Genomic DNA, 12,199 nt, shown 5'->3' with positions numbered 1-12,199 from the left:
TTATCTTTCAAAGGACCCCTGTTTTAAACAGTAAAATCTGTTAGGTAACTTATCCAACTTATCTGCTGGCAGCAGTTTTTGGTTCTCTGGCAAAGATCGAGGTCAGCGGGAGTTGAGTGCTTGCTACAAAGCAGCTGAGGCACAATAAGCCCAAAATGGGAAGCTCGTAGCACTGTGATCTTTGAAAAGACTTCCACGTAGGAAAAGAGAAAATTTAACGCTGGCGGTAGTAAATCCCCACTTCTTCAACGCTTGTCTGCAAGTTATTCCGATAATCTTCAAAATAGATTGTACTTTCATTGATGAAGCCAAGTAGGAAGTTGGCCTTTGGGACCAAAACTGGCTCGACCTCAGACATTCAATGGCTTTCTTTCCAAACAACCCTAAGGGCTTTGCTTTTTGGACATGTGCTCTTCTTTTTTGGAAGGAGTCAACTAAACATTCCCAGAACATTGCTCCTAAGTTTTGACGACTTTTAACCCCTAAAAATCCTTTATTCAAAAGGGTCTCAAGTTAGTTGTGCGACTACCAAAAGAACAGACTATACTGTGCCTAGGTTCTACAATAACTGAATTTAAGATCCTGGGACTGGACATTGCAAAGTTGTATTGTACCCATAACTCTACTTACCTTATTTAGATATTGGAACTTGATTTCCTTGTCCTTTCAGAGCTCTAAATTGATCTACCCAAAGAGTTTTACTTTGAAATGTCTTCATTCAAGGTGCATGCAGATATAATGTTCCCAAGTCCTAAAATTCCAACCTATTATTGTGGGGGAATAATTTTGGTTTGTACTGTAAATACTATGGGACACATTTCTATGGGTTTGTTTCTGCAAAGATAGTCTTTTCCAAAAGCCCAATTTACATGATTGAACAAATAAATTAAGTTATGCCGGTGGGTCTCGCATTCCCATTGAATGGCAGATCTCCCAGGACATGTGCAAAACTTCTAATTGAGCATGTAAGTACAAGCAGACTAACCCTAACGGAATTGTGCGTGGTTAATTTCAACTTGTTTTATTTCAGTTATGCCAAAGCGGCATGTGAGAATAATCGGGCCCCCGTGGCGTTTAATTCAACGGAGGCTAATGACAGGCAGAATGTCTCCGTGGCAGCAACGCATTGTCAATTGCCAGGCCACCCACGGTGCAGCCTTTGCTTTGGAGATTTAGAAAATCTTGCTCGTTCAATTGTCAGCAATGCCGATGTAACAGTATACTCTAAATTGTGACAAATATGGTGGGAATAAAATCCTGATGGGGCAGACTGAAGTTTGAAAGAAAATAATTGACATATCCTGAGATAGTTTCTTTGGTTTGACTACAGACCTATTATTGGCCCAGATCATGGTGTAAACCATTAAGTTAAAAAAAAGTATGGACTTACCTGCTTATTGTCGATGGTCCAAACAATCTTGGTCTTAGCAAGTTGAGTGGTTTAGGCAAATTAGTTTGAAGTTTATACCAAACACTGGCAGAGTCCACAATTTCCTCTGTGACAGCCACACATTTGCTCCATAGTGCCAAAAAATTGGGTGCATCTAATTGTTGTATAGCCTGGAGGGACAAAATGTCAGAATATGGTAGAGGTATACAACTGAGCAAGTTATACCCTTAAACATCAAAACCATTGAAAATTGTAAATGATTGGATCATTTTTGTATAACAGAGGCGTTAGAACTACGGTTAGTTAAACCAGAATTAAAAGTTGCTCGGTCTTCTACCAAGTGATAGTCCTTAGGTTACATTTCTACAGGTGTGTACTTTCATGCCTTACACTGTGCAGCGACTCGTCTAGTTGCAACTTACTGATAGCACTTGAAACTCAGTGGCCACTTTCCCAGAGAACATTACCTTTTTGTTTTGATTTCACATTCTAATGAAAACAGAATAGTGAAAAACAACGTAGAGGTTCAATTTAGCAATCCTTGCCTTTCAGACAGTTTCTTCACAGGGACGTTGCATTGTACATGCCCTGGCTTTCAACTGGTTCCCAAGTCGGATGCACGTGTATATCTGGCGCCGCACTCTCAACATTTCAAACGCTTTGTGTAATTTGCATTGTTCCGTGTCAGAGGTGTGCTAGTGCAGGCAGCAACATCTGGTTGCACAACAGGATGATCATGTACAGCCTTCAGCAATTAGCAAGTCCGCTAAAAGGTATGTTTGAAAGCTGCAAATGCCAGATCTGCTTTTTAACAACGCCACCTGACATTTTACTCTCGGCCACGATGTCAACATTCAGTCGTTCTTATGAGAATTCAGCAGAAGATTAAATGGAAAGATGCATTCAGAACTGGACTCTTTTCAGGGCTGGGTTTAACATTATAAAGTGATGCTAACAGCGATCACAAGCTGTCGCCCTAATTTGACATTTACTTTACCTGAAATTACATTCTAACATTACAATAACATCTAAAATTACAGCCATTTTGTATAGCAAAAAGATTCTAATGGCTATCCAGATTTCTCGGTCCACTTAAACTCCAACAGCGCAGCTGTTCACTGTCAAGCTAGCTGGCAATCAGTCAAAGGCCAACGCTAGCTTTTCCTCAAGTGAACTCCTGATTAGACCTGACGAGGCCTTTTGGATTAAAAGCAAAAGTCGTTGACAACCAATCAGGGTACTGTTGCACCTAGTCTTTGTAGACTTCTATATGCATTTGGTAGTGACAAATTGGGCTGCCGTTCCCTACAATTCCAAAGAGATCCTTTGGAAAGGAGTGCTGCTAAAACGCAAAGACAGGCTGAAGCAACGCACCACCCGTCTTTATGTTTACATTGACCAAATTTGAGATTGTCTGGAAGGGATAGAACACGAACTTGTTTTAAATTTACGACCAATTTTGGAATTTGACACGGCATCATGTTGGGTGTGATGTTGTGGTTTAGTTGTTGCACTGGCAGCATCGGCGGAGAATCCACATGCGGCGCAGTCCAAAAAAAAACAGGATGAAACGAACAACACTGCGGGCAAAAACATTTGGAAGAGGATCTGAGGACTGTGATCCTTTTCCGTCTTTATGTTTCCTGATAAAGCAACACTGTGCCACAGATGTTCTTTGGCTTCGCCACATCGCTGGATTTCAAGGAGAAAACGTCAGGAGGGCGGCAGAACCAGTTGCCAACAAAATTCTCAGCAATGACTGATGAAAACGTCAATAGCGAAAAGGGCCTGAAAATACCTGCGACTGATTACACGTCCTGTTTTTCGCTCGTGAATCATTTCCTCCATAAACAAGCGTCCAACATCAGGTGATGTTAGCTTAGCGGATATGAGCAAATGAGCGCATGACTCACGAAAATAAACACATTTCCAGGCATTTGAAGCATTCGACCCAAACAGCTAAATATGTATTGACACCAGCTCGTGTTTCTTCAAGAAAACTACAGGATGTAGTCAATTCTGATGTTGGCTAAAGCTGTAAACATTTCCATGTTCAAGCAAACACGTAGTTGGAATACATGTCACTTCATCACACTGATGAGACCAGAAAGCTGTTTTGGAATAAAAGTAGCAGCCAGGGACTCATATACACGACTTAGAAACATTTGTCCTCGCCATGTTTCCTGCCATGTGCTGGACTTTCGGTGCCTGGCATGTTTCCCCTTCCGCAGCCGGACTTGGTCGAGCAGGTCATGGTCAATGGAGTATCTTGGTAATTTTTCCAAACCGCAACAGATCATTTAAAAAGAATGTATGAACTTCAGGCCTAACATAAATTAGTGTGCCGAGACCCATGAGACTCAAATAAGCTGTTCTGTAACAATTAGTCTGTCGGCTAAGGGGTAGCTTGGTGGCGAGGGTGCTGGCAGAGATCTGGGACACTCCATCCTTAGCTATTAAAAGCCACGGAGACAGAGTTATAACTTGTGACAACATCTTGACGTGCGTTGAGATTTCTTGTGTCTTCTCCCCGTCGTTTGCCTTCTTTGCATGCAGGATAGTTTGGCAGAAATGTGTCCCCACCTTGTGGTAGACAGCTGTAATTCACTGTGATAACCACCCAAACCTTGTCATTGGTTGGAAAAACGGTCACAAGACAATACTTGGTTGATCTGAATATATGTTGGCATGCAATGGCATTTCTAACATCTCAAAAAGCAATGAGCCCAGATGATAACTCAGTATTTATTTTTAACAAAGTTGTCCAAGTTAAGAAAAACAAACAAATCAAAACTGATCTTAAATCAAGTGCACTTGAACCGAGCCTTGCCTTCTCGTCACGGGAGGTTGAAACAGACATTGGATGACACACGCTGTAAGGCTTCAGGTGGGCTGCTGTGTCGTTTGGGTTGTCATCATCAAAGTGGGAAACGGGCCAAAGCGGGAGTCAGGCAGTGGACTCCTTTTGTGCAAAAAACATTGATAGGGGCGTTGACACTTGTGTCTGCGCTCCACCTGGCCAAACTCCCAGCTTGCTTCTCTTTTCCGGCGCTTGTTTAAAACAAAAACTCTCAGGTGGGAAAAGTTCTCGGTGGGAAAGGTGAACAAAGTTCAAACCAGATGAGTTTCCACCATGTGCGGGGTATCGGTTGTCGGCCACGCGGGGTTTGGCACAAAAGGAGAATTCAAGCGGAGAGGTCCAAAATACACCACGAGAGACTTCACATTTAGACACCAAATAAAAAAATAAAATGGTAAAAAAAAAATCTCAGAAAGTTATCTGGGAGTCAAATGAGCATATTTTTCCAATATGTCACATTCCTCTAAACCAGAGAAGATGAAGTAGGACAAGAACTTTCCCGAACGATTCCCACCCAAAACAATTCAACTAAGATTCATTTCAATCCTCCCAAGTAAACGATTAAGCAAACGTTTCTACCGACCGTTATATTAGGCCAGCTTGGACATTAAATGCAGCAATTGACCACTTAGTCTTAGTGCATGTTATATATTACGCAGTATATTACGGTTTACAATTTGACATTCGCGGTTGAGAAAACAACACAGTTTGAAGAAAAAAAACAACCACAACACAACAAAGCTTGTTCAAAGCTCGCAAAAATGATGCTGGTGGCTCATCGCCCCTGAATAAGACAAATTAGAAGTGATACTGTGATTTTTACACTTGGAAATGAATTAGAAGGAAACTAAGATGGGAACGCAATCCATATAGGGACAATTAAATGTATTACATTGACTGGGCGGCAGTGATGGTTTGTGTTAAAGCATTCGTTCATACATCTGAACCACTTATCTTCACGAGGGTTGCGGGTAACAACGGGCAGTTTAAACGTTATTCATTCATGCTTAAAATTATAGTATTGACTATGCAATACGTACATTTAGATTGGTCCATTTTGCGAAAGTAGCACTTAAACTTTTGAGTATTGAAAGGACTCATACTACTTGTAAAAGAATATTGGCAACTGGGCATTTGGGTGAAATGCTCAGCCCCAAATTCTGTTTTATTTTGTTTTTGGATGGGAAACAAAGATGCAATGATACTAATCGTTAAAAAGGGTCTTGGGATTTCTTTGCAGCAACACATTGGTTCGACTCAAGGGTACTCCGTGGACCTTTTTGTGTGGTCTCTGAGTCATAATGAGGTGAAAAAGGGGGGAAAACATGCTGTGACACATTTTTTGATAAAGATCACAGCTTGTTGAACGAGTGCAGCTGATGTTCAGTGCTGACACAACTGGGCACGTGCGGTGAAATAATGACAAAAATGAGGTGGGGATAATATGTTCATGCATTAGCAAATTCTGCAATGCTATGCTATGATGCATCTGGCAGCAATTAGTCTGTTTCTGGTCAATTGTTTTGGAGAAGAGCTCCTTAATTGCCTTATAGTACAAGCTGTCCCTAGTGGACACTTTGGATAGTGCTATAAAGTGGAGCAAGCACCTTTCCAAAGGCCTACCGGCAAGTTGGAACATCATTTATACTTTGGGAAAATCAATTAGTGCCGCCAAGTGAGCAAAAAAAAAGGAAACATGGATGCAATGACACCATTAGACAATCCAGGCTGCCACCCATGTCTCAATGTGAATACACAATGTGTGATCACGGATCATATAATTGTGATTATAGGGCTGGTTAACATGCACATACTGTTTTGGAATATAAATATATTGCAGCACATGTAAATGACGGATGAAAAGGATCGATAATTGACTCATATAGACGAATATAAAGTGATATATAAGACACGTGGACGATATTACACGCTACAGACACATTGCTCATACATTCATATATGTCAACGCATACAGTAAATACGTATATACAGTACGCACAGTACATGTATATATTCATATGCATATAGTCATACATATATATATACTATATATAGCAAAGAAGGAAGAAATAGTGAGTTGATAGATGAAACGATCGGCATGAAGACATTCTTGAATAATCAATAGATGCTCTTACATTATGTATATACTGTATATATGATGAGTACTGACATATATCGCAATGTTTAATTGCATGAAAAGGGGAAAAAAGTGCATGGTATGGCGTGTGCGAACTGGCAGTGGACCCAGTGACTGGAATCACTTTTGTCCCGTGATGTATTTAAACAGTGTCAAACGGAGGAGGCCTCTGGTTGGTTTTAAGAGCCGCCAAGCTAATGGTGTTACAAAAACGCTACAGTCAAGTCGTGGAATGCTTCTACGTGTCGTTACAGCACATTGTGAGTGGCCGTGAATTTGACTTTAAAAATTCCGACATTAGCGGCAGTGAAACCTCTCGGAATGATTGTGCTGTCGTCTTCTCGGTAAGGAATCTCATGAGTACGGCACACCGGAATGCTCGAAGTAGCTCAATGAAGTCTAAGTCTATGGCGCGATTGGTTAGCGCTTTACGGCAGCTCGTCGTGGACACTCGAAGGTAAAGGCGGACGTGGGCGGGTGTGTGCGCGCATTGATTTATGTCGATAAAAAGCATGTTCCAGATTACCCCGGTGACGGGTGCTGGTATGTGGGAAAAGTGGGATAGTGGGAAAAGTCCTGGAGAGCAGCGGGAAACAAGTGAAAGGCATGAGAGGTCATTTTCATTTGGTCTTTAGTTTGCCCACCTCGCCGTTCAGCCGGCCCTCGCGAGCCAGTTTCTCGTCGAGTTGGCACAGCAGACGCAGGAAGCCGTCGTTGGGGCCGATCTCCCTCTTTTGCCGCACGGTGGCCACCGCCTGCCGGGCGCCCATTTTGTGGCGCAGCATGAGGTAAGCCACCACCATGGTGGGTGAGCGGCTGTAGCCTTCCCGGCAGTGCACGTACACCTTCCCTAAGAGGCGCGAAAACAGGTTGAGTTCAACAGAAGAAAAAAAAACATCAGAACAATCGTCTTAAAGTGTAGCGTTGGGATTAAACCGGATCGGTGGCAATACACACACCTACAATTTACCTTCTTCCTTACAGATATTTTTCCAAGTGAATATAATGTTGTGTAGTAGTACTATAGTTGGTAAAAATAGGTCCTCATGTAAAAGGAGCCCCCCGCATTGCAGCAACGGCTCTAGAGCCGCTCATTAAAATCCTCCAACCTCTGACCTTTGGAGAGCTGGCTTGCAAACGACGCTCGCGAAAAATGGGACGATAACGTCGCTCGCAGCAAAATCTGACACTGCAGCGAAACACGGCCGATCTCGGCTCCCAATATTCCGGTGGGTGCAGTTTATTGTTTCACAAAGCGCTGACGCGGCACCTTGGAGAATCAAATATTCCATGTAAAAGATATGTAGAGAACGACGAGCAGCTACAGGTGAGACGTTTTGCTAACATCAAGGGACGTGATTTAGTAATGAAATATGGAGCAGAACTCTGGAGTGAGTCAGAATTAGCCACAGATGATTGATTGGCTTACTTCTTTAAGCATACATGACTTTTTTTCCAATTTCTGCGGCAAATGTTAGCAAAGGATTCCATGTTTTTCCATCCTAAAAACTAATGGAATGTTAGGAAGCAATGACGACATAATTACAATCACTTTAACGTTGATAAACATGATCACCTTTGCCATTGTTGTGTGCAAGGGCCTTGTCGATAAAAAGAGCGCCCTCCTCGAAGAAGGCACTAAGGTCAAACTGCTCCGTGTCGTTAGCCTTGATACCGTGATAGGCGATGCCCGTGCCGGAGTAGAAGTCGGCGCTGGTGTTGACGTGCATGAACGAGGTGCCCTCCGCCATGTTGAGCACGTGCGTCACACCCAGCTTCTGCAGACGCATTGCATTCTGGGCCACGAACCTGCGGATAAAAGAGGCAAGCTTACTATAGCTTCCTGATATTTTTACTTTTTTTTTTTTACATTACAAAAACTAAACCAGCACACGAGTTGGATGATTAATGTGTGCACGGAAGAAGAAAACATCTCTGAGGTGATAAAAAAAAAAGCGTGTCAGCACAATGTGTGCAAAAGTGATATATACATTGGATCTTACAAAACTCACTGTCAACATTTTGCAGCCACGAAAAAACACTTTTAGTTGAAGCAGGAGTCTTTTTTATCCTTTGTTGTTGGAACCCTAGAATTAAGCATCAACAAATTCCTTCATTTGCTTTTAACATTAGTGTGCCATGGGAAATGTTGTAATTTCACTCACTCGATTCAGAAATCGTTATTTACTACCAGAGCTTAATGGCTCTTTTCTGCCATCTAGCCAAGTGCGATGCATTTTAGCAAAGGCAGGTAAATTATTTGTGAATTTTGCAGCCCTATTTTTGAAACGTGCTTAAATTTTCATGACATTTTTCTTTATTTTGAGGAGATTGCTTTAACATCCCCAATCCAATCTGAATCCAACGCATCTGTCTGGAGATAATTGCGCCTGGTTGGAAATATGGATCAAGGCCTCAAGTGGGTCGACGCCTCAGGGAGCATCTAAAAGAACTTAATGAACATTTTCAAGGACTGAACCACCTCGTCAAGCCCGGCGTAAATCTCATGTGAGGAGGGGAAACGCAAACAACAGCATATATCGGCTTTGCTCCAATTATGCTCGCAGTGAAGTCGACACGTCAGCAGTAAAAGGTCAGACGGGTGGGTCCCTAGGGTGGTCCCCAATCAATAAGGGCACATGAGCTTTTCCCCTTGATTGGACGCATCCACTTGAACATTGCACTGATTACACAATCCAGAGTGTTTGATGCTTTGGAGACATCACTTTATTTGTAGACTTGATTGGGTGGCACATTCATATTGATCTTGTTGTAACTGCGATCTATTAAACAGCATTAAAAACATCGCTCTTCCTTTCTTGGCAGCTAGCTGAACCAAAAGATGGAAAGCAGGAGGACTTTAAACTTACCTTCTCGTGTCAATCCACTTATTCCTTGATAATTAAGAGTGGGAACCTTTAAGTGCCTCCTGATACAATTTTATAATACTATCTCACAATAATGTGGATCACACAATCCTGTCTTTATTGGGTCTAGGTCAGGGGGTGCTCAACTCTGGTCCTCGGGGATTCCAACCGCCATGATTTCCTCCACCAACACACCAGAATCAAATGATCTGGTTCACTGATGAGTTGATCTTTGATTCGTGTGTGGTAGAGGAGGATGATATGAAAAACAGACTGGATTAGGAGCCCTTGTGGACCGGATTCGGTCACCCCTGGTCTAGGTCTAATTTAAGTTCTAAATGTATATTTGAGTTCACTTCTAAAACGAGGTGTGGATCTTGGCTAGGTTCAAATCGTAAGGCAACTTTTTTTATATTTTTGGGTTAAAGCTTGCTAAATTGTCGTGATCGTGATAGACAAGACTCACTTTAGAGGGCGCCCTAAAGGTAATAAAAAAATGACAACAGGCGGTCGGTGGCTGCCAGGTAGGAAAGCAAACACGGGGGATCGTGATGGTGGTGGGGGGTAAATTTACTCACGCGTTGCCGATGTAGATCCGAGGGTAGACCTCGTTGAAGTGTTGCGTCGGAAGGCTGTAGAAGCCGCTCCCGTTCGAAAGGAGCTCATTTAGTTGCTGGACGGTCACCTCGCCGCCCCGAGACGACGCCGTCGGGCCATCTGACGCCGCCGATTGCTTGGTGGGACTTTGGTGTTTCTTCATTACGCCGCAAAAAAATCGGAGGTCCGACTTTAGTCGATCTGCACGCGGGTTACTTTCTGTTGCCGTTTAAAAACATTTTCAGATCGACGCACGTGAGTCGTGCGTGCGTTGTCTAGTCTGGCAGGTGTCTGATGAGCGGTGACGTCAAGTTGCAAGGAATCGCATTGAGTTTCCCAGATGTCCTTTCAGGGTAAAAGTCCTACAAGAACCGTGTGCGTAGATATAAAACATTTTGACTAGATTTGAACTATCATTTATGATGTTTTGTCCATGTTTAAATGTATAATTTTTAGAAAGTGTTATAATTTTTAAACTCACGAAGATTCTACACAATGTTTTTTTTAAGTTGAAGTTGCTTGTGTTCCTATTCCGTTATTTTGACTTTTCCCAGCAGACACGCCCCACCGGTGAACGCACGCTCTGTTCCCCGGCCGATGATGCGCAAAAGACGGCCACACTCCGCCATCAGTGGGGCTGTCCGAACAACAAAATAATCATGAATTGGAAAAGCAGCAGGGCAACGTGAATGGACACGGAATGGATAAATAAACTCACGCGTGTTTACGAGCTGTACTTGTAGGAACTCCGTTTACCTCTAGGTGTCGCCATTTACTATTTTCTGAGTGGAGCCTCTTTAGATGACGTCACTTATCCGTGGCTGAGATAAACATCAGTTTTCTTATAAGAAATCCAACAGGTCGTCACTTATTTATTTTCCAATAGATTCTTAACATCTACGACACATATAAAATTATACCTTTATAACATATCGCTTACTGTTTCAACAGATATATTCCTCTACTAGCATGGCGTTCCTTACATAGTCAACATTTTAATCACCTCCAGGATTTATTATTACGCATCCTCCCATCCCTTTGAAGGGGGCAAATAAATCTGAGCAATTTAGATGATGGCACGTGTCTGCTATTCTGTATTCAGCCACTAGACGGCGCCACAGCTTCATTGAAGCTGCACAAATCAGAGGTGACGATGCATTAAATCAAAAAGGCATGATGATGTGACCATTTTTACCAATGCATGACCAGTCCGCACACTTTGAAAGGAGTCAACACTATTTATATATTCAATAATAACGGAATGGTAACAACTCTAGATGTTAATAATTGCCCAAAAGTGTATCCTTAAGTGTCTATTTTCTATAAGATTTATCATCAAGATTATCCAGAGTTGATTTTGGTCACTATCAGATTGAAAAAAACAACTGATTGGCCACACACATATTGGACATACAAAAAAGAGACTGGTAACCGGCTAATGATTTTACAAAAGGTTTTTGCTCGTTTGTCAAAACAAGGTCGGTTTTCTCATTTGCGTCGGCAAGTGACTATAGAGCGATTAAGATCGCTTCACTTAAACAACTGCGCCAGTCATCATTTTTGTGTTTCCATGGAAATGTGAAGAGATGCAAGAGCATTTCCATGGCAACAAAAACAACTGAGCAATAAGTCAGACCACAGACAACATATCAAAATGAATGTTACTATTTCATTTTGCTGACATGCTACATTCTTATTTGAATACCACTTTTAAGATAGTGAGATCATGTCATGGGCGTCATAAAAAACAAACTAATAGTAAAGTAGAGTGAAAATGCACCGCACATCAGTTACAGACTGGAGGTTCAGAGAGACCCTGAGTCCCATTTGGCTGAGAATAAGACTAAGCATTTATTTAGTAGCTTTTACACTGACAGTTCCTCTCCTAATCTTGCATCCATGTCGCTTAATTGAAGCAGGACCACCTGAGTCCATCTGCAAATCAGCTTACAGTGACAAGCAGGGGAGTTCCACCAAATGCTCAAATCCAATTCACCCCGACCTCCAATTTCTCGTTTGTTAATTGGGAACACCCACACAGAGTCTGGTATATTTCATTATGGCACCAAATCAGTATTAAAATTGAGATGTTTCCCAACTGATTTTACAAGCAAATGAATAATAAAAAAAATAAAACTTGGTCAATGACTGTTTGCTGTTTGCTAAAACTCACCTATTTGCTGGTTTTGTGCTCAGTCCAGCTGGTCTAACACAAAACTGCATCCACTTATCCAACATGCATTCATCTTGACGTCATCCCAAAAGAACACATTAAAGCCATTTCCTAACCACTAAATCGAGAGAGAAAAAAAAACGGAAAGACAGACGTAAGACGAGCATTGCGTTAT

The 12,199-nt window shown here is 42.1% G+C and overlaps 1 protein-coding gene across 1 annotated transcript; it reads right to left on the bottom strand.

Moving 5' to 3' along the window:
• Positions 1-4,121: 4,121 nt before the first annotated feature.
• On the bottom strand, positions 4,122-10,189 carry dusp3a (dual specificity phosphatase 3a). The gene is made up of 3 exons (XM_077626536.1): positions 9,833-10,189; positions 7,964-8,196; positions 4,122-7,237 (listed from the first exon to the last, which is right to left on the bottom strand). The coding sequence occupies exons 1-3, from the start codon at positions 10,012-10,014 to the stop codon at positions 7,008-7,010; spliced, it is 645 nt and encodes a 214-aa protein (XP_077482662.1). The 5' UTR covers positions 10,015-10,189; the 3' UTR covers positions 4,122-7,007.
• Between the last annotated feature and the right edge of the window lie 2,010 nt (positions 10,190-12,199).

Source organism: Stigmatopora argus, chromosome 18, assembly GCF_051989625.1.
Source record: "Stigmatopora argus isolate UIUO_Sarg chromosome 18, RoL_Sarg_1.0, whole genome shotgun sequence".
Taxonomy (NCBI): Eukaryota; Metazoa; Chordata; class Actinopteri; order Syngnathiformes; family Syngnathidae; genus Stigmatopora; species Stigmatopora argus.
This window is presented reverse-complemented; position numbering and strand designations above follow the sequence as displayed.

Bases quoted from the DNA above. Each gene is read 5' to 3' on its own strand.
- dusp3a (XM_077626536.1), bottom strand. From the start codon at position 10,014: ATGAAGAAACACCAAAGTCCCACCAAGCAATCGGCGGCGTCAGATGGC. The intron at 8,197-9,832 runs GTGAGTAAATTT...TTTTATCCGCAG, and splicing joins CGGATCTACATCGGCAACGC to GTTCGTGGCCCAGAATGCAA. The intron at 7,238-7,963 runs GTGATCATGTTT...CGCGCCTCTTAG, and splicing joins TGCACACAACAATGGCAAAG to GGAAGGTGTACGTGCACTGC.